The sequence below is a fragment of the Mustela nigripes genome, chromosome 2 (assembly GCF_022355385.1).
Source record: "Mustela nigripes isolate SB6536 chromosome 2, MUSNIG.SB6536, whole genome shotgun sequence".
Classification (NCBI taxonomy): Eukaryota; Metazoa; Chordata; class Mammalia; order Carnivora; family Mustelidae; genus Mustela; species Mustela nigripes.
The window spans coordinates 33,788,935-33,807,329 of NC_081558.1; the positions used below are offsets into that span (position 1 = coordinate 33,788,935).

General features: G+C 46.6%; 1 protein-coding gene across 18 annotated transcripts in view; it reads right to left on the reverse strand.

The window, feature by feature from the left end:
* MAGI1 (membrane associated guanylate kinase, WW and PDZ domain containing 1) overlaps nucleotides 1–17,774 on the reverse strand; it is a 635,724-nt gene extending 617,950 nt beyond the window's left edge. For all 18 annotated transcript variants that reach the window (XM_059390124.1, XM_059390112.1, XM_059390111.1 and 15 more), the window contains exon 1: nucleotides 16,833–17,774. In XM_059390124.1, the coding sequence (XP_059246107.1) occupies nucleotides 16,833–17,145 (313 nt within the window). In that variant the 5' untranslated portion in view covers nucleotides 17,146–17,774. The remainder of the gene's footprint in view (nucleotides 1–16,832) is intronic.
* Between the last annotated feature and the right edge of the window lie 621 nt (nucleotides 17,775–18,395).

Below are 18,395 nucleotides of genomic sequence, written 5' to 3' on the forward strand. Positions count from 1 at the left end.
AACAACCTCCAAGCATTCCCTCATGGATGAAAGGATAAAACAAACTGTGATCTATCCACGCGGTGGAATATTACTCAGCCCTTGGAGTGCCTGGGTGGCTCAGTCCGGTAAGCATCTGCCTTCAGATAAGCATCTGCCTTTGGCTCAGGTCATGATTCTGGGGTCCTGGGTTTGAGCCCTGCACTGGGCTCCCTGATCGGCGGGGAGTCTGCTCCTCCTCTTCCTCTGCCTGCTGCTCTGCCTACTTGTATGCTTTCTGTCAGATGAATAAATAAAATCTTTATTTAAAAAAAAAAAAGGAGTACTACTCAGCCTTTACGAGGAAGAAGGTTCTAATGTGCCACAACACAGACGAAGCCTGCAGGCACCGTGTGGGGTGACACAAGCCTCTCACGACAGGGCAAATACCGTAGGGTTCCACATACGTGAGCACCTCGAAGTCGTCAGATTTATCAAGACAGAAGGACCAGTGGTGGTTGTGCAGAAGCCCCCTGAGCCATACATTTAGATAATGGCAAAAATGGTGTGTTTTATGTTACATCTACTTTAACCACAACTTTTGAAAAGTTGACTACGACTTTGCTGGGTCCCTAAGCACACCCAGGACTGTGTCTGAGGAGAAAGTTGTGTGGGTCAGGGCCGAAAGATACAGGCACTTATGTCTAGTCCTGCTCCTGGTGAAGCCACAGATGGACAAACAGAGAAGTTCACAGTCGCAATGGGCCAGGCTTGCTGCACACACACACACACACACACACACACCCCAGGGCACAGAGACTGCGGCCTGCCCAAGTGCCGGGAAGGGCACCCAACTTCCAGCTTTCCTCAGAACACGTTCCAGAAAGTTCTGTACTCCAAATTCACACAACAGAGCAGTACTGTCTGAAGGGGATCCCATCACAAGCTACAAAGGCACTAATACAGCATCCCAGTGGGAACCTGGAGCATCTCCAAGCTGGAGGAAGTTCCTTGCTGTCCATCCGCTGGGTAACCTGGTACGAGGAACCACGTCTCAAGTGTCAGGGTCCTCACCCGTAGAACAGGAAGATTGGACATGCACTTCACAGCTCACACTGAGGACTAAAGATCATGCACATATGGCCTTCAGAGCGTAGTATGACCTGACAAGTGCTAATCTGCTATCGTTGGCATGGTGGGATTTTGTCTTCTTTCCCCGGTTTTTGCTCCCAGACTTGAAGCCCAACAGGCAGAGCATATGACAAGTGGGGAGGTGAGGGCTCAGGCCTCAGGGATTGGAACGGGGACTGCATACCTAAGCGACTCAGCACCCAGGATGGGGCATACCTCAGGGCCTCTTTCTAGAAGGAAGAATAAGCCGGAACGTCCCCCCATCTCTTTGGTAATGGTCACCCATCTGCAAACACTAAAGTCATTGTGAGGCTGTCCCTTACAATATCTAGGTCCTGTCTTCACCTATAGCCTCTCCAGGCTGAGCTGGGATGATGTCTGCCCAGAAGAGAGCTACTTTCTAGTGCGAACAAAGTCACCAGATGGGCGATTGGCAGCTCTGAAGCAAAGGAGAGAAATATGACCCATGCCCTGTTCAAGCTGTACCTGAAGCTCCCACCTTCTTCTGAAATCCTTAAGTTCCATACATCAGCTAATCCCCTTTGTTGTTTAAGCCACTGAGTTGTTTTTTTTATGACTTGTAATCAAAGGCACCAAGGTGATAAAATGGTTTCTACCATCCCAGGATAACTCTGTCTCCCCCTCTGGATAAAATATGCAAACTGAAAGGATCTGTTCAATCATCCCAATATATAAGATGCTGGAGACAGGCCAGTCTACAGAAAAAACATCCTCCCCAGCCTCACAGAACATAGCTGTTCCACATAAAGCACTTTGGGAAAATCAGCACAGTGCCATACAATGAGGTTCTTTAAGAAAAATGTCATCAGTAAACACAGTGACCCAAATCATCAAGGGACACTTCAAAACTACTTATTCCAAGCTTCCACATTTAACAAGCGTCAACCCAAAGTGTCACTCTGGCCTGTTCCTCTTGGAGCAGCTAGATGTGACAACAAAGCCCCATGACTGTCCTCCCCACTTGTAACAGGATCGTCTCCCGCGCCATTCCATCTGGTAGACACCAGCCACAACTGAGGGTTAGATTTAAATCAATTACACGTAAAGAAAATTTACATTTTTCATTTTCATTGTATGGCTAATGAAATGGAACCACATTTACCACGCTACAACTACGCAATCTCCACCAGCGGCTAGTGGATTCAACATTGGGCATTGTGGGGGAAGAACATCTCCATCACGGCGCACATTTCCGCTGGAGAGCGCCATGTTTCTTCCAGAGCTCCTTTTCTATCTCAACATGGCAGCTGTGTTGCTGGGGAAGAGGTCTCTGTCAATGATCCAACTGCTGCTGGGATCCTGAAGCAAGAAAATGACCTTCCACAACACATATCCACACACCCAGTATTTGCCACTGTAGAAGAACTTTTAGCTCAAATAACTCAATTAGTCTTTCTTTTTTTTTTTTTTTTAAAGATTTTTTTTTTTTAATTTATTATTTGACAGAGAGAGACACAGCGAGAGAGGGAACACAAGCAGGGGGAGTGGGAGAGGGGGAAGCAGGCCTCCTGCTGAGCGGGGAGCCCTATGCGGGACTCTATCCCAGGACCCTGGGACAATGACCTGAGCCAAAGGCAGACGCTTAACAACTGAGCCACCCAGACGCCCCTTTCTTTTATTTTTCTTTTAAGATTTTATTTTTTTTGACAGCGAGAGACACAATGAGAGAGAGAAAACACAAGCAGGGGGAGTGGGAGAGGGAGAAGCAGGCTTCCCACCAAGCAGTGAGCCCGATGTGGGGCTCGACCCCCACACCCTGGGATCATGACCTGAGCCAAAGGCAGATGCTTAACGAATGAGCCACCCATGTGCCCCTAATCTTTCTATTCTTGACTCCCTTCCCCAATCAGTGTTCATTCAAGCGTAGAATGGGGTCTATCACCATCATTTATTAAGTAACTAGAATGGAAAAGGCCAATGTTGTAGAGCCAGGAGCCTGAACTTCCCTGAACAGTCAGAACTTGTTTAAACACTGTGGATTCACATGGCCCACCCCTGTCCCCCAAACCTCCTCCCCCCACACTGCCCAGGATTCTGACTGCATAGGTCTGGGCTAGAGCCTAGCAATCCCCACATTTAGTAAACACCCTAGATGATATAAACCAGTGGCCATCCTGTAGACCGTACATCAGAGCTGGGGCATCCAGACTCCACTGGGCAGGAAGACGTGAGTCAGAATCACTAATGAAGTCAACCCCAGATGCCCAGAGCTTGAAAACTCTCCCAGGTAATTCTGATGCATTTTCCATTCACCCAAACTCAATTTGTGGGCCACTGTTGCCAAAGCTGATCATTTTCTCCAAGCAGCTCTGCCTGCAATCTGTTAGCAACCATCAGGTGAATAAAAGTGCCTGGTAACAGGTGCACAGGGCTGTAAATTCCACCTCTTACCTCCCCATGCCCCACAGACTTTTCTTGATGTCTCTTTTCCCTCAGGAATTCGGGCAAAAGGGTGACTCACCAGGTTTTATTAAACCCCCAGGGAGAGGCTCCTTCTACCAAAAAAAGACTCCAATAGTAAAAAACAAATATCATTCCCATTAATGCCTTCTTTCCACAAATGTCTTCCTTAGGGATAATTATTTCACGTAGAAGAGCTGAAGCTTCCATTACTTTTAAAGTAACCTCCTACCTTCAATATGGAGCTCGAACTCACAACCCAGAGACCAAGAGTTGCATGTACTACTGACCAAGCCAGCCAGGCGTGCCTCAAGCTTACATTTTTAGCTAAACTGTATCAGAGACAGATTCACGTTGCTTAAGAAAGCCAGGGCCTTTCTTCCTTCTGGCAGTATTTTCCCACAGACTTAGACAGAAATAGGCAACAGCTACATGAATTTTTCCTTTACTGGGCATCCCCTCTGTCTGACTTCTCTTATAAATCATGATCTATATATACATAGATAATACATCAATATTGAGATAACACTCTTGTACTTCTCATCTACACTGTGGAGGTGCCCACCTGAGGCTGGGCACTAAGGTACCATACAGTATGGCTAGAGACCCTTCTTCCCTTTATCAAAGACCAAAGCTCAGGAATCTTGTCAAGGATCACCCAGCCTAAAACACCATGGACTATAAGCTTTTCCAGGTACATCCTAATCTTGAGCATTTTAAAGTAGAAAAGAACCCAAATTTCATGCCAACTCGGGGGAATTCTGGGTGCCCCACAAGTTGTTATCATAACAAAGGAAGTAGATCAGGACACAGAGTCTCAAGATGGAAAACTCTTTAATTCTGTCTCACATCCCAAGTCCTGGATTATGTACATAGAGAATATACTATCTATGATTTAAATTCCTAGATGGTCTATTAGAATGTTCTTATTCTGGGGGCCCCTGGGTGGCTCAGTCAGTTAGGCATCTGCCTTCGGCTCAGGTCATGATCTCCGGGTCCAGGATTGAGCCCGAGTCAGGCTTCCTGCTCAGTGGGGAAGTCTACTTCTCTCTCTCTCTCTCTCAAATAAATTAATTTAATTTAATTTAATTTTTTAAAAAAGCATGTTCTTACTTTGAATCAGGTATGGAGATATGGAGAGAAGGACAGGGACAAGGAAAGGAAAGAAAAGAAACACGGTCCAAATTCAAACCTAGCAAAATCCAAACTCCATCTTGGGCTTTTGCTGCCAACTCTGTAGTTTTTATTTTACAGAGGTCTCCCTTGCTTGGCTCCTTGACAGAAAAACTGCACTGACTGAACCTGTAATCTGAATTAGCTAAGTCCCCTTCCCCATCCTCGCACAGCAGACCTGGTGCCTAACGTGAATTATGCAAAACAGAAGAAACCAAGAAAGCCCGCTTTCATTTTCCAAAAACAAAATTCTACCATATAATCCTGGTGCAGAAGAACAGATACCCACTGGTCATAGAGGTTAATCATGTTCTGAAAGCATCTACGCTTGGAGTAAAGGTCAGAGTCCTGATTTATCCATACAATATCCAAGAAAGTTGTGTTACTGGAGATTTTCCTGCTATATTTAAAACCTAAGAGGTATACCTAAAACTCATTCATTTTTTTTTTTTTTTTAATTTGGAAGGCCACACATTTCACAGTAAAATTATCTCAGAGCAGAAAACATATACCATTCCCAGGACGCATTCATAAAAATGTCGTCATCAAGATGCCATTTTGCACCCAGTTCAAAGACTCAGCAGACCAGGACCCTGAGACAAAATACTCCAAGAATTATGATCAGCTGTCAAAATATATCATCTCCCCGGCTCCTCACAACTAGAATGGGGGAGCTGTCACCAGCTGGACCTCCAGCAGACTACAGGGACAAACTGGACCGCTTCTGGAACTTATTATTCACTTCAACACATATTTATTGACCATCGCTGTGAATTGGTCACTATCCTGGGCTCTGAAAATACAGACAGGAGTAAGAAATGAGATTATGGCTCTTGAACAGATGAAGTGTGAGAGATATCAAGTGAGAGAGACAAACACATAAACAAGGGGCCACAAGCTCATAGCCCAGACCAAATATGGCTCCCAGATGTGTTCTGTTGGGTTCATCCATGCTTTTGGAAGAAGCCTGAACCTACATTTTTAAATTGCCAAAGTGCGTTTTTTAACAATTCAGCCTTCTGGATTCTCTTGAAAATTTGAAAAATCTGGCAACACTGGCCAATGTTCCCCCATGTCAGCAATAGGGGGTAGCAAAGTAGCAACTGCTCCCTCTGAACAAAATGTGTCCTTCCAGTTTACCCCAGACCCCACCAGTCCTTAATGCCCTTTGGAATACTTACTCAGCATTTGCGTTTGTAAGTCCTATTATTAAAAAAAAAAAAAAACAACAGGGCTAGGTAGTATGTGTTATAAGTAAGGTAAATAAAGAAATACAGGGGCGCCTGGGTGGCTCAGTGGGTTAAAGCCTCTGTACACAGCAACTACAAATGGTGACTGACGTTCTTTGAGGTCACAGTAATATTTGAGTTTTTTAAAAGATTAGAAACCAAAATCTAGGTGCCGATGCCTGGTTTTAAAAAAAAAAATCTACATGCTCTAACACCAAGGAAAGTTCTTTTTTAACAACTTGATCTAGAGTTCTGAATTCTTAACCAAGTCACACAGACTTAAACAGGCTGATAGCTGGAGGAGGAAATGAGCATGCTCTCCCCATCAGATGTAAATTCCAATGCTTGGCCAAGGATCCAGGTGGTAAAATACTGACTCTATTTAAATCAAGGCGAAGCGATGCCTTCCATGGCCACATGATGTAAGCAACAGGCTCAATCCCTGCACACATCTGGTCAGAATACAGGCCCTCTAAGACCTTCAGCACAATTAATTCAATATTTTCCCCACAGTTCAAAATGCTACAACAACTGGCAGAGAACCATCTTAAATCATCACAGAAAAGTCAGACATATGGCTAAGTATATTTAATATGCCTTAAAAATAAGCCACAGAGTTTCTAGCCAACAAGATCTTAGGCAAGAATTTTTTTTTTTTAATTTAGTTAAAAGTTATGCCTACTCGTTACCCTCAAAGAATTCTACTGAGCAGATATTTCTCGAGCACCTACCTACACAGGGCAGAGATGGCAAACAGAGAACAGGGATGTTGCCTTCAAGATTTCAAGAAACACATAAGCCAGTAGGGGAGACAGACAGGCAAATCAGCAATGACAAGACACTATTGTCTTGAAATCATGATGTGCATGGGAAGAAAAAAGAGGGCACAGAGGAGGAAGGAAATGACCGTGTTGGTGACGAAGAATAGAGCAAACAGAGGAAGGCAAGAAGTAGAGCCTGACAATACGGAGCGGCTCGTTCTGGGTTCCGGCCCTTTAACACTCTGGGAATTTATTTCTAGGCTTTATCCTCAGTGGGGTCACCAAGCATGCTGCACCCTCTCAGGCAGCATCCACAGTGACCTCCACAGTAGGAGGACCGAGGGGCTCCCGGCTACAAAGTCAACACACTCCTAGGACACAAATTTTGGAAAACAGGCAGATCTGAACTTGACTCTCACTGGGGTCAGGTGCCTGGGGGTGAGGATAAATGATGTGACCACTCCTAGCTCATTTTTCTCATGGCTAAAATGAGAATGACATCATCTACCCGGGCAAAACCCTAACCTGGGTCTCGGCAACCTATCAGAAGATCCATAAATAACAATTACGGGGGCGCCTGGGTGGCTCAGTGGGTTAAGCCGCTGCCTTCGGCTCGGGTCATGATCTCAGGGTCCTGGGATCGAGTCCCGCGTCGGGCTCTCTGCTCAGCAGGGAGCCTGCTTCCCTCTCTCTCTCTCTGCCTGCCTCTCCATCTACTTGTGATTTCTCTCTGTCAAATAAATAAGTAAAATCTTAAAAAAAAAAAAAAAAAGTAATAACAATTACGATTAGTTTACTGCTCCTAATTCAGATTCCTGGTCTCAACCCTGAAGTTATACATTGGACCAGGATTTCTCAACCTCAGCCTTTGGCTGTTTGGGGATGGATAACTCTCTCCTGGGGAGAGGGGGGGCGGCACTGTACACTGTAGGATGTTCTGCGGCCTCCCTGGCCTCCACTCCCGATGTGCCAGCAGCACTCCCGCATCCTGAGTTGTAACAACCAAATAGGATTACAGGCAAGGCCAAATGTCCCCGAGTGGGCAAAACCACCCTCCATTTTAAACCACTGCTTTAGAGGAACTCACTGATGGTGTCCATTTCTCAAAAGAAAATCATCACAGCTGCTATTATGTAGGTATTTTGGTAAGCCCTGCCTATATGCCAAGCAGAGGATTAAGTGTTCTGGGTACATTTTCCCATTTAATCCTCCCAAGCAGCCAATGAGGTAGGCATTACTCTCATTTTCTACTGGGAAAATCGAGTTCTGGCAGGTTAACGTGCCCAGGGTTGCTCATCTGGAAGTGGCAGAGCCTGGATTTGAACCCACCCAGTCCGACTCCAAAACCTTATAACCCAAGCCCCACGGCTTCCCTTGCCACCCATGAGGTGGGAGCCCAAATACAGTGCCAGGTAGGTCAGAGGATCTCTGTGTCACGTTCTCCAGGATCATTCTCCTTGGGACTTCCAGGAAGGAGAGAGAGGACTTCTCTGTCCCCTACATCTTTGTACAACCTGGGACCCAAAGACAATAATTAGAATCAATACGTCACCACTGGGGACAACATGAGAGAAGTTCCACCTACACATGGTGAGGTCCAGAGTTTCCTTCTCACTTGTCCGAACTCATCCAACCACAGCCGTTTCAAAAAAAAGTGGCATCTGAATCACGCAGAAAAATGAAGCTTTTTTTCTAGACTTTAAAAAGCTCTCCAGGAAACTTATACCACAATTTCTATCTCTCAGGAGATTCTTTCTTCTCTTTGGAGTGCTTTCAAATGAGGAACATTCAGACAATAACAGAAGCCAACATATACTGAGCTACGGGCCAGGCCCCGTGCCATGTGGTTTACTTAAGCCTCCTTTTATTCTTCCGTCAACTCTAGAAAGTAGGTATCGCTCGTACCCCATTTTCAGATGGGAAAACCCTGGCCCAAAGAGGTCAAGTGTCTTGGCCTGAGTTACCTGGCTAGCAAATTTAAAAATCTGGCTTCTAATCCACAGCAGCTTACATCCAAAACCTACACGTGTATAACACATCAATACATGGATATTATCTTACAAGCAGTTCTGCCGTCCTGTTAATACCGTATAGAACAGTAATTCTGAAACGTCGCTTATCACCGGGGCACAATCCCATTTTAATTGCACCATCAGGCCACTGCCCATAAGAGAGCTTCCAGTCTTGTCTCATGACAGGCTGAAAGATTAGTCTTATTGTGGAAAACAGAACTGTGTCCCATTAAAGGTGCACACGAATGCCTCCAATGGCAATCACAGTGGGGTGGACGCCTGAGCGGGGAGAATGTCGTTCTCTTATGCAATTCTTTTTCATGGCAACGGAGGTAGGAACAGAAAAAGTCTCTACACACAGCGGGCAGTGCCCAGAAGAACTTCTCACAGCCCGTTTGAGGGTGAGAGAGTTTGCAAAGTTCCCTGACACACTCAGGGGCTGCCTGAAACCCATCCCATGAAGACCAGCTGAAACTGGCTGCCAACGCTGCCTTTTAGAAGATTCCTTCATTGACTGGCTAAGCTCTACTCAGCCACACGCAAAATGACAAACCCACATCGACGTTAATGTGAGCCGTCATGAATTACCCATTTTTCAGAGACTTTCAAATACGGGAATTTTCAGAGGCAACCGGGCTCAGGGGAGAATTATTCGAGTTCTCCATTTGACAGCAGACGTTCAACAGATGCTTGTACCAGGAGGACGCACCAGGCCCTGCTCTCGGTCCTGAGGACGCAACACCAAACACACCCACAACGTCCCTGCCCTCCCAGAACTTCTCTTCCAGGAGAGACAAAATAAGGATTTTACTTATTTCGAAGCAAGCTCCCTGAAATGGAGTGAAATAAAGCAGAGAAAGGCTACAGAGGGTAACGAACAGCAGTGGAGGTACAGCTTCCAACAATGTCGTCGAAGAAGGTGTCATGGAGAAGGTGTCATTTGGGAAAGACTTGGAAGTTCAAGAGGCAGCAAGCCTTCAAGATGGGAACTAGCAGATCATGGACCAGAGTCAGGGCGGGGGGGCGGTGAAATGTCATGCGCCAAATCAGCGGAAGGAGCCTCATGAGTCACTGTGAGGACTTCAGTCTGAGATGAAGACTGAAGAAATGATTATAAGTAATGGATTCTCCACTCTTTAATTACTTAGCCATAAAAAGAGAAGAGTATTATTTAATCTTCAAATTCCATCTTCTAATTTTGTGACATGCCTTCAAAAGGTTAGCATCCAGAACATTCCAGGCTCTGCATAGGATACTTTACTACAAAGTAGACATCCATATGATAGGCACGTCCTTGACATCCGTGGGAGTACAGCCGTGGAAACACCAAAACAAATTCACAAGAAATACCATATCGACACAGACATCCATAGGGGTGCCGCACAGCAAAGCTCTAGTGTTTATGAGGGATTTTTCAAGGTTATAGATCTCTCATAGAAGCTGCATAAAGACAGGCAAGAATGCAGTAACCTACTTTTTTAGGATGTGAATGTCAGCCCTTAACAAATTTGACAGCCTTTATTCTCAGCGTACACAAAATCAGTATATCCTGTTACACATATATACAGACTCAAGGAAGGGACCACTAACATCAGAGACCGGTGTTTTGCATTAAATAACCATCGTTTATAAAGCAACATCCTTCATGTAAACCCTTGTGGTAAGGAGATGTCAGAATGTTTTCTCTTATAAACCACTTAATTCCCCTTGGTGGATATCATCAATTTTGCCCTCCTAGACTAGCTGGGTAATGAATGCCAACATATGCAGTGAGCCAACTGTATGCCATTGCATCATAAGGTCAAGTGAATCTATTTTTAAAGAACAAGGCCATTGGCCAAGGGTGGCCACTGGAAACAATGGATAAATTGGGTTGCCTGTCCTTGCATTATTTTTTCTAAAAGCTGTGGAATGTTCCACAGGGTAACCTAAAAATACCCCTTGGAGAGTGGTCTTTCAGCACAAAGAATACAAAGATTGATTTTGAAAGTTTAAGTTAAAAAAAAAAAGACCTATAAACACAAAGCTCAATTTAAGAGCAAGAGAGGACAAAAATCAGACTGTTTTCTGCAGCAAAGATCTGATTTGCTCTTGGCTAGAAAAATTGTATTCAGGGACAATGGTACAAAAAAACAGAGGTAAGGTGTCATTCTTACAGGTGCTGACATAGAGCAGACCCCGTATCAACAAAAAATGGAGAAGCCCCTCACCATCCTGCCTGCTCGGCATCTGAAATTTCCCTTCTTAAACTCCAGCAAGAGTCAACAAGCAGAAATACTTCAATATAATTCATTAAGCCTTGTCGGTCATTTACTTATTTATAGCTCCGTAGAAATTATTAGACACAGGGAATCAGCTGATTGGAAGATCTGGTCAAGGGAAAAATGAACGTATTAGGATCCTACGTCCGAAGAAATAAAAGATGAATGGGCAGTAAAGGGGGAAGGATGTAGACAGCCTCGTCTGCACATATCATACGAATGCGAAGCCACAAAGGAAAATCCATTCACGTGTCCAGCAAACGTGAATGAGCACCTAGGACTTGCCAGCTACTGTTTCAGGGCCTGGGAAATAAGAGGGGTAAGCAAGTGAGAAAAGCTCCTTGTTTTCACAGACCTTACATTCTAGGGGGAGGAGAGACAGACAAAAAAGAAGAAACAAGGGGCGCACGGTTGGCTCAGCAGGTAGAACATGTGACACTGGATCTGGGGTTGTGAGTTCAAACCCCATGTTGGGTGTAGAGATTATTAAAAAAAATTAACTTTAAAAAAAGAAGAAACAGAAGATAATTTTAAATTGAGACAAGGCTATGCAGTCACAAAGCAGGATGAGGGGATGGCTTGTAACTCAAGAGCTGTCTTACAGGGAGGTCAGGGGTATGCTGGGAGGAGCTCATACTGGCTCTGCAGAATGGATCAAACGTATCTCTTCCCCACTCCAGATATGCTACAGATCTGAGGCTCCCCTCTACCAGAGCGGGTTGTTAGCCATCTAGCAGCACACTACCATGGGGAACTCAATGATCTTCTCTCTGAAGGGACACTAAGGAAAAGAATCCGTCTTGTTACCATCTCAGGGGATGAATAAGCAAACCCAGAGACCCTGAAGCAGAATTCACAGGACACCAAGAAAGACAGGCTTCTGTGTTGTAAAATGAGTATGACTGGGGCCCCTGGGTGGCTCAGTCAGTAAAGCATCTCCCTTCCACTCAGGTCATGATCCCAGTGTCCTGGGATCAAGCCCTACATCAGGTCCACAGGGAGTCTGCTTCTCCCTCTCTCTCCCCCATCCCTGGCCCCAAATACATTAAAAAATCTTTAAAAAATAAAATAAAATAAAATGAGAATGACTTTGTTACAGAGCTATTATAGTATAGTCCAATGGGTCAAAAATAAACACACATCAGAACAAAACACAAAAAGGCACAAAGAACTCTATTCAATTGTGTGTGGTCATAACACCCTCATTTCAGTGAGGAAAAGGGTCTGGTGGTGGTGGTGTGGTTTCTAAGCTGTGTCTTATTTATTGTCCCTGCTCTGTCTAAAATGTGGGCGGTTTCAGCTTCCGGGCAATTTACAAAACCACAGACTTCACCTACGAAAATATGTAAGCATGACCTAGGATACCACCACTTTGGGAAATTACAATCACACCATCTTAAGCTTTTGCAGTCGGGGTTACTCATGGAGGTGCAGCATTTTAGGAATGCAAAGGACCTACAGGCCACGGCCATTTTATTTCTGGCATGAAACAATGAAGAAAGGTTGGCCCAGAGCCGGAGACGACAGCACTAGCTGGCAAAGCCTGTTCTGGAACCCAGGTCCGCTGTCAAGGGTCCTTTTCTAACTGTCAGTCTGTACCTTCAGGCAGTGATTCTCAAAGCTGGGCATGCCTTGGAATCACCCCAGGGCCTCTTTAATACTGCCCCAGAGGCTCCGCATCCAGGAGTTTCAGAGTTTGGGAGTCAGCACCACCTGGGTGGGGTCCAGGAATTCCAGTGTCTAACCAGTCCCAGGTGACTCTGGCCACTGGTCTGGGGACCCTACTCTGAGACATGCCGACCCAGGAATGAGGAGCAGGGGTTTTTGGCATCCAACACAGCAGCCTGTCAGCTTGACTTCTGCCACTTGTATGACTCTTGGAAAGGCTACCCAAACTCTGCGGACCTCAGTTCAGGACACCTGTGTCCAGGGGCGAGGAATAAAAAACAGAATGTCCATAAAGCACTACTTTCACCTCAGGCCTCCACATTCTAAAACAAGTGCTTAGCTTATATCCCACAGCAAAGTCTCCTTAATCACCTTTTTTTCTGTTTCCACAAATACTAGGATGGCTACAATTCAAATGACAGACGAGACTGAAGACTGGCAAAAATGTGGAGCAATTGGAATATTTTGGCACCTATATTCACAATAGTGAAAAATGGCAAACGGTCCAAAGCCCAATGACAAGCAAAAATATTTTAAAAACTGGTGTGTGTGTGTGTGTGTGTGTGTGTGTGTGTGTACACACGTATAAACACACATACCTACAATGGCATAGTACTCAACAATAAAGAACAATAAAGGGTGCCTGGCTGACTCGGTTGGCAGAGCATGTGACTCTTGATCATGAGGTTGTAAATTTGAGCCTCATGATGGGTAAAGAGTTGACTTTAAAAAAAAAAAAAAATATATATATATATATATATATATATATATATATATATAAACTTTAAAAAAAAAGAACAATGACACAATATGAAATCTGCAAAATATTTTGAGTGTAAAAAGTCAGGCACAAAAGAGTACATATGGCATTATTTCATTCATATGAACATCAATAATAGACAAAATTAATCCATGATAAAGGAAATCAGATAGCCTTTGCCTCTGGAGGAGGTGTCCGGAACTGACCAGAAAGGGATAGGAGGAAAATTTCTAGAGTAATGGAAATGTTCTGTATCTTGATTTGGGTAAAGATAAAATGAACATACACATTTGTCAAAACTCATAAACTATATACTAAAGATCTGTGCATTTCACTACCAGTAAATATATATTTACAAAGTATAAAGTATATGCTATATTATATATGAAATATACAAAATAGCATTTTTTTTTCAAAATAACATATTTAATGTAACATATATGTGTATCTGTAAATTTTTTTAGGCACTTTGTGACAAAAGACTGTCTTCCCCATCTAAAACGAACCAAGTTCTAGTGATCCCAGGGTCCTGGGATCAAGCTGAGTTGGGCTCCTGGCTCTGCAGGGAGCCTGCTTCTCCCTCTCCCTCTGCCTGCTGCTCCCCATCCCCTCGACCCCCGCTCATGCTCTCCCTTTCTCTCTCTGTCAAATAAATAAATAAAATCTTAAAATAAATAAATAAAATAAAATGAACCAAGTCTAACCTGGTAGATCCATTTAGCTTGGTTCCTTCACGATCCAGTCCTGCTTCATATAATACCATTTGCTACAGACTATTTTAGTCTGTGCATCTTTCCAGGGAGCTGCCATGAAATAGAAACAGCAGAATTTTCTCCCACAAGAAGACCGTGACATTTCCATACCGATAGTACCCAAAGTGCCCTGTGTCCCTGGGAGTGGCTAGCTCAGGGGGCAGGAGACACAAAAGTAATGTTTTTCTTTGCCACACACCCAGGATGAGTTTATCTAATATGATTACAACATAGCAATGAAGACATAGTACGAACAATCCTGTCATACAATTTAACTCATATTCTTGCTATAGGGGGCACGGAAGACTGGTGAAATACTTCCTAGTGCCATGTTTCTGTAATGAAGATGTTGGAAGAACTGTGCCCGTGTAATTATCCCATAAAATAGTAGCTTTCACACTGCAGTGGATTCCATCCCCATCTTTATGCTCTCCTGAGTAGAAGAAGTAGATTTACACGCACGCACACACCTGCTAAGAACAGTCCTGTGCAGCACACAGAATGGCTCCGGGTGAAGGGAAATAACATTTGGAGACACTACAGTTTTCTTTCCATTCAGAGGTGTCTGATTCCGAACACACTTGATTATCTGACCCACCATGATGAGATATAGTAGCTCTTGGATCTTTGAGGACTGGTGGACAGAAGAGGTTCAGGCACACCTGGCATACTGCACATTAAAAACAAGCCCCCATACAGGACCCACTAGACAGATAATAGATGGATAGCTACCCCTTGTCTGTCTTTCCGCCAACCGTTTCTCCAAAATACCCCTGTACCGAGACCTGTGGCTGCTCCCATCAAATGCTTTGACACGGTGTTTCCTCTACAGTTCTAGCAAATCCTAACAATTCACGTACTGGCATTGAATTCATAATCCAGGTTCCTAACACCAAAAGCTAGGCTTAGAAATAAATAAGTTCAATTTTACACAATAATAGCTCATCTTTATTGGGCACTTACTATGTGGCAGGCCCTGTTTTGCACACTTTCCACTTATTAGCTTATATAATACCTAAAAGGCAAGCCAGGTTACTAATGAGGACATACTCTCAGGAAAAGAAGGTATTAGACCTCAAGCAAAGCCTGAGGAAATGTACAATGAATAAGGCACAGTCTCTGGTACAGAAATGAGAAGAGGGGCCTAACTCATAGTTCAGAGGAAGTAAAAGAACTACAACATACACACTTAGGGGAGCCCAAAGGAAGAAGGGTTTGTTCAGCGTGGCAGCATGCTGGAGGGCTTCCCGGAAGAGGTGTGCAAGTAGAAGATGAGGACATAAATGGTAGGAACTTTTCTTAAGTGTCAGTGCATAGCTCCTCAAACTACCAAAAGGCCTGACAAAGCTTTCTGCCCCCTCCTCTGTTTCATCTGGAACAGGCCTGTTTCCAAGGATCTGCTCAGCCCAAGCCAGCCCTCCATTCCTTTAACACATTCCTCTAGCTGCTGCTTGCCCTTCCAGGCCCGCAGGCACATATGGGAACTTTTCACCATGCTCAACATTGCCACTTCCTCTGGTGCTTTCATGGAGCGGAACCTGTGTCATGGTACTTGCTCGTGCGAGTGATCCTTTGGGGGAATCAACTCTTTCTCTGTTGGACTGATAAAAGAGACAGCCCCTTACCTGCACCACACTGAGAGTCAAGGGACTCCCCACCAGCAGCAGTCATCAAAGACGTGGGCACTCCTCTACAGGCTTCTAAGAGAGGAATCTGACTTTATTCCCTCCCCTAGAAATCAAGCCCTCAAGCCCAGGAGAGTCATCCCCCCACCTCTTCCTCCTCCACTTGCATTAAGGAGTCAAACCCTCACTTCTGATATTTGTGTGACCTTGGGCAAGTAACTTATCCAATGTCAATGCCGATTTCCCTACCTGCAACCTGGGGTTTATAAAAACAACTCGCTCTCAGAATTGGCAATCAGAACAATACAGCCAAGGAAAGCATTCAACACAGAGCCTGGCACGTAGTAAGCTATCAGTGCAGAGTAGCTACCATTATCATTATCAAGGATAACGATGGTGGTGGTGGTGGAGGCAGCATAAACTTGGGCTCGATTCGCGCTGACAGAAATACTCCTTTCCCTCCCCCCCACGCCTGGGGCTGGGCCACACGACCGAGACACATGCGTCATCCAGCTCTGGGGTGAATGCAGGATCTTCAGGCGGCGGGCACAGGAACCGCAGGGCGGTCGTACCCCAACCCACCTGGAGGGATACCAGGTGAAGCCGATTTCCTGAGGGAGGACGTCAGTAACCACAGACCCCTCTTCTCCTTCATACCCATTCCCCGGGTCTGTGAACGGATAAGTGGCAAAGGAATGCAGCGGCTGCGCTTGCTGCATCACTCCCCAGCAGGGCCCGGAGACCGTCCACTTTGCCACTTGCCTCAGTTTCCCAACTCTCCCTCCGGCGCAGGCGAAGCGGCACTGCACTTGGTGGCTGAGAAAACAGGTTGGCAAACCAGGCCAGGGAAAAGTCTCCCCGCTTCCCGACGCAAATCCAGCCTCCCCTTTCCAACGCAGGTGGGCAAACAACCCACCATCTCTCAACAAGTTTGCTTATTTCACCACGACAGGGCGCACGGCCCCAACTTCCCCTCTAAGCTGCGCTCGCAGAAGGAACGCGGGAAACCGATGCGGCGGGGGGCGCTCCGCAGGCCTCTCCCCGTTTTGCGGGCGCCTCCCGGAGGCGCGTCCCGTCTTACCTTGTCTGACGGCTTTGAAGGTGACGGCCTCCTTGCAGCTGTCGATGACTCCCAGCACGTCATAGCGGGGCAAGCCGGACACCCGGATCCCCTGCACCTCCAGAAGCAGCTCCCCTTCGCCCAGCCGAGGGCCCTCGCCGCCGCCGTGAAGCCCCGCCGCTTCGGCCGCGGCCACCGCTCCAACATACGGAAACTCCCCATTCTCCGCACCCCCCAGCACCGTCACCCCCAGCTCACCCTGGGGTCCCCGCTTCACGGTGCATTCGTGAACCTTGCTAGTCCAGTGGTTCTTCTTCTGGATCACTCTCGACATGATGGGTTACACCCCTCCTCCCCCCCAACACAAAAAATAATAATGCAATGAGAGACAGGTGCCCCCCACAGCACAAGTCCCCAAGCCCCCGCTGGTTCATGGGAGAGACATCTCCCCCAAAATAACGCAACGGGAGAGAGAAACTTGGCAGCCTCGCTCCCCTGCACACACTCGCGCACTCAAGCCATCATAAAACAAACTTTCTGGGCTTCCCCGCGAGCCCTGCACAGGCGCCCGCGAGCTTTGTTTGCATTCCGGTGCTTCTCGGTCCACGTTCCGGCGCCCGATCGTTCTCTCCCGGACCAGAGTCCACTCTGCGCCGCTTGGGTTATTTTTTTTTTTTTCCTCCCTTCCTTCCTTTCTTGCCTCTTAGAAATGCGGTGTCTCCTCTTTGCCTCCCGCCTGGCTCGCCTTTCCTCGCTGGCGGGCTGTTCCTGAGGGTGAGGGAAGCCCTTCCAGCCAGTTGCTGGGAGCCCTGGAGACGCGGTTGCCGAGCGGGGGTTGGGGGGGACAGGAGGGAAGTGCCTGCGGCCCCTTTAAGCAGATACAAAGGCTCAGCTTGTTTTGTTACAGTTCATTCTATTCCGCGCCGCCGAGCGCAGCGGCCGGCGAGAGGAGACGCGCGCGCATGCGCCCCACGGCCGCCTGCCGGCCGGCCCGCCCCACCGCTCCTTCCCTAAGGGAGAGATTCCAGTGTGCTTCCCGTTGGGTCCTAAAACCGATCCTCCAAAAGGAGATTTAGTCCCCTCTACGCCCCCCTTTTATTCCTCCTTTTCTTTCCTTGCCCTCGAGTCAGCTAATCACTTCAGGGTAGGGGCATGTCCACGTGTTTTACCCCGACTGTTTGCAACTTTTGAAATACGGTCAGTCTGGCTTTGGCATTTTTAAAATCATTTCAAACAGGTGGGGGTTGGGGAGGCTCACACACTCACCCTCGCGCTCACACTCACGCACACACGCACGCACTCACGCCGGCCTAAGCCTCCTCACCGCCCTCGGCCAGTGGCTGGCCACGCTGTCGGTCACCCTCCCGGGCTGTCCACCCCCGCCCCCACACCCCGCGGTACTTCCCTCTAGTACCCCAGAGGTGGACCCGACCTGGAGGCGCGCTCCTGACCCTTGCCTGCCTGCGCCCACGGATTTGGGTCCTGGAGCTGGGACTGCCAGTGTCTCTGTGACGCTGGGTCCCCTGGCCCTCTACCTGGGATCCTTGTGAACTTTGGGGACACCCCTAAACTTTGGAGCCAACT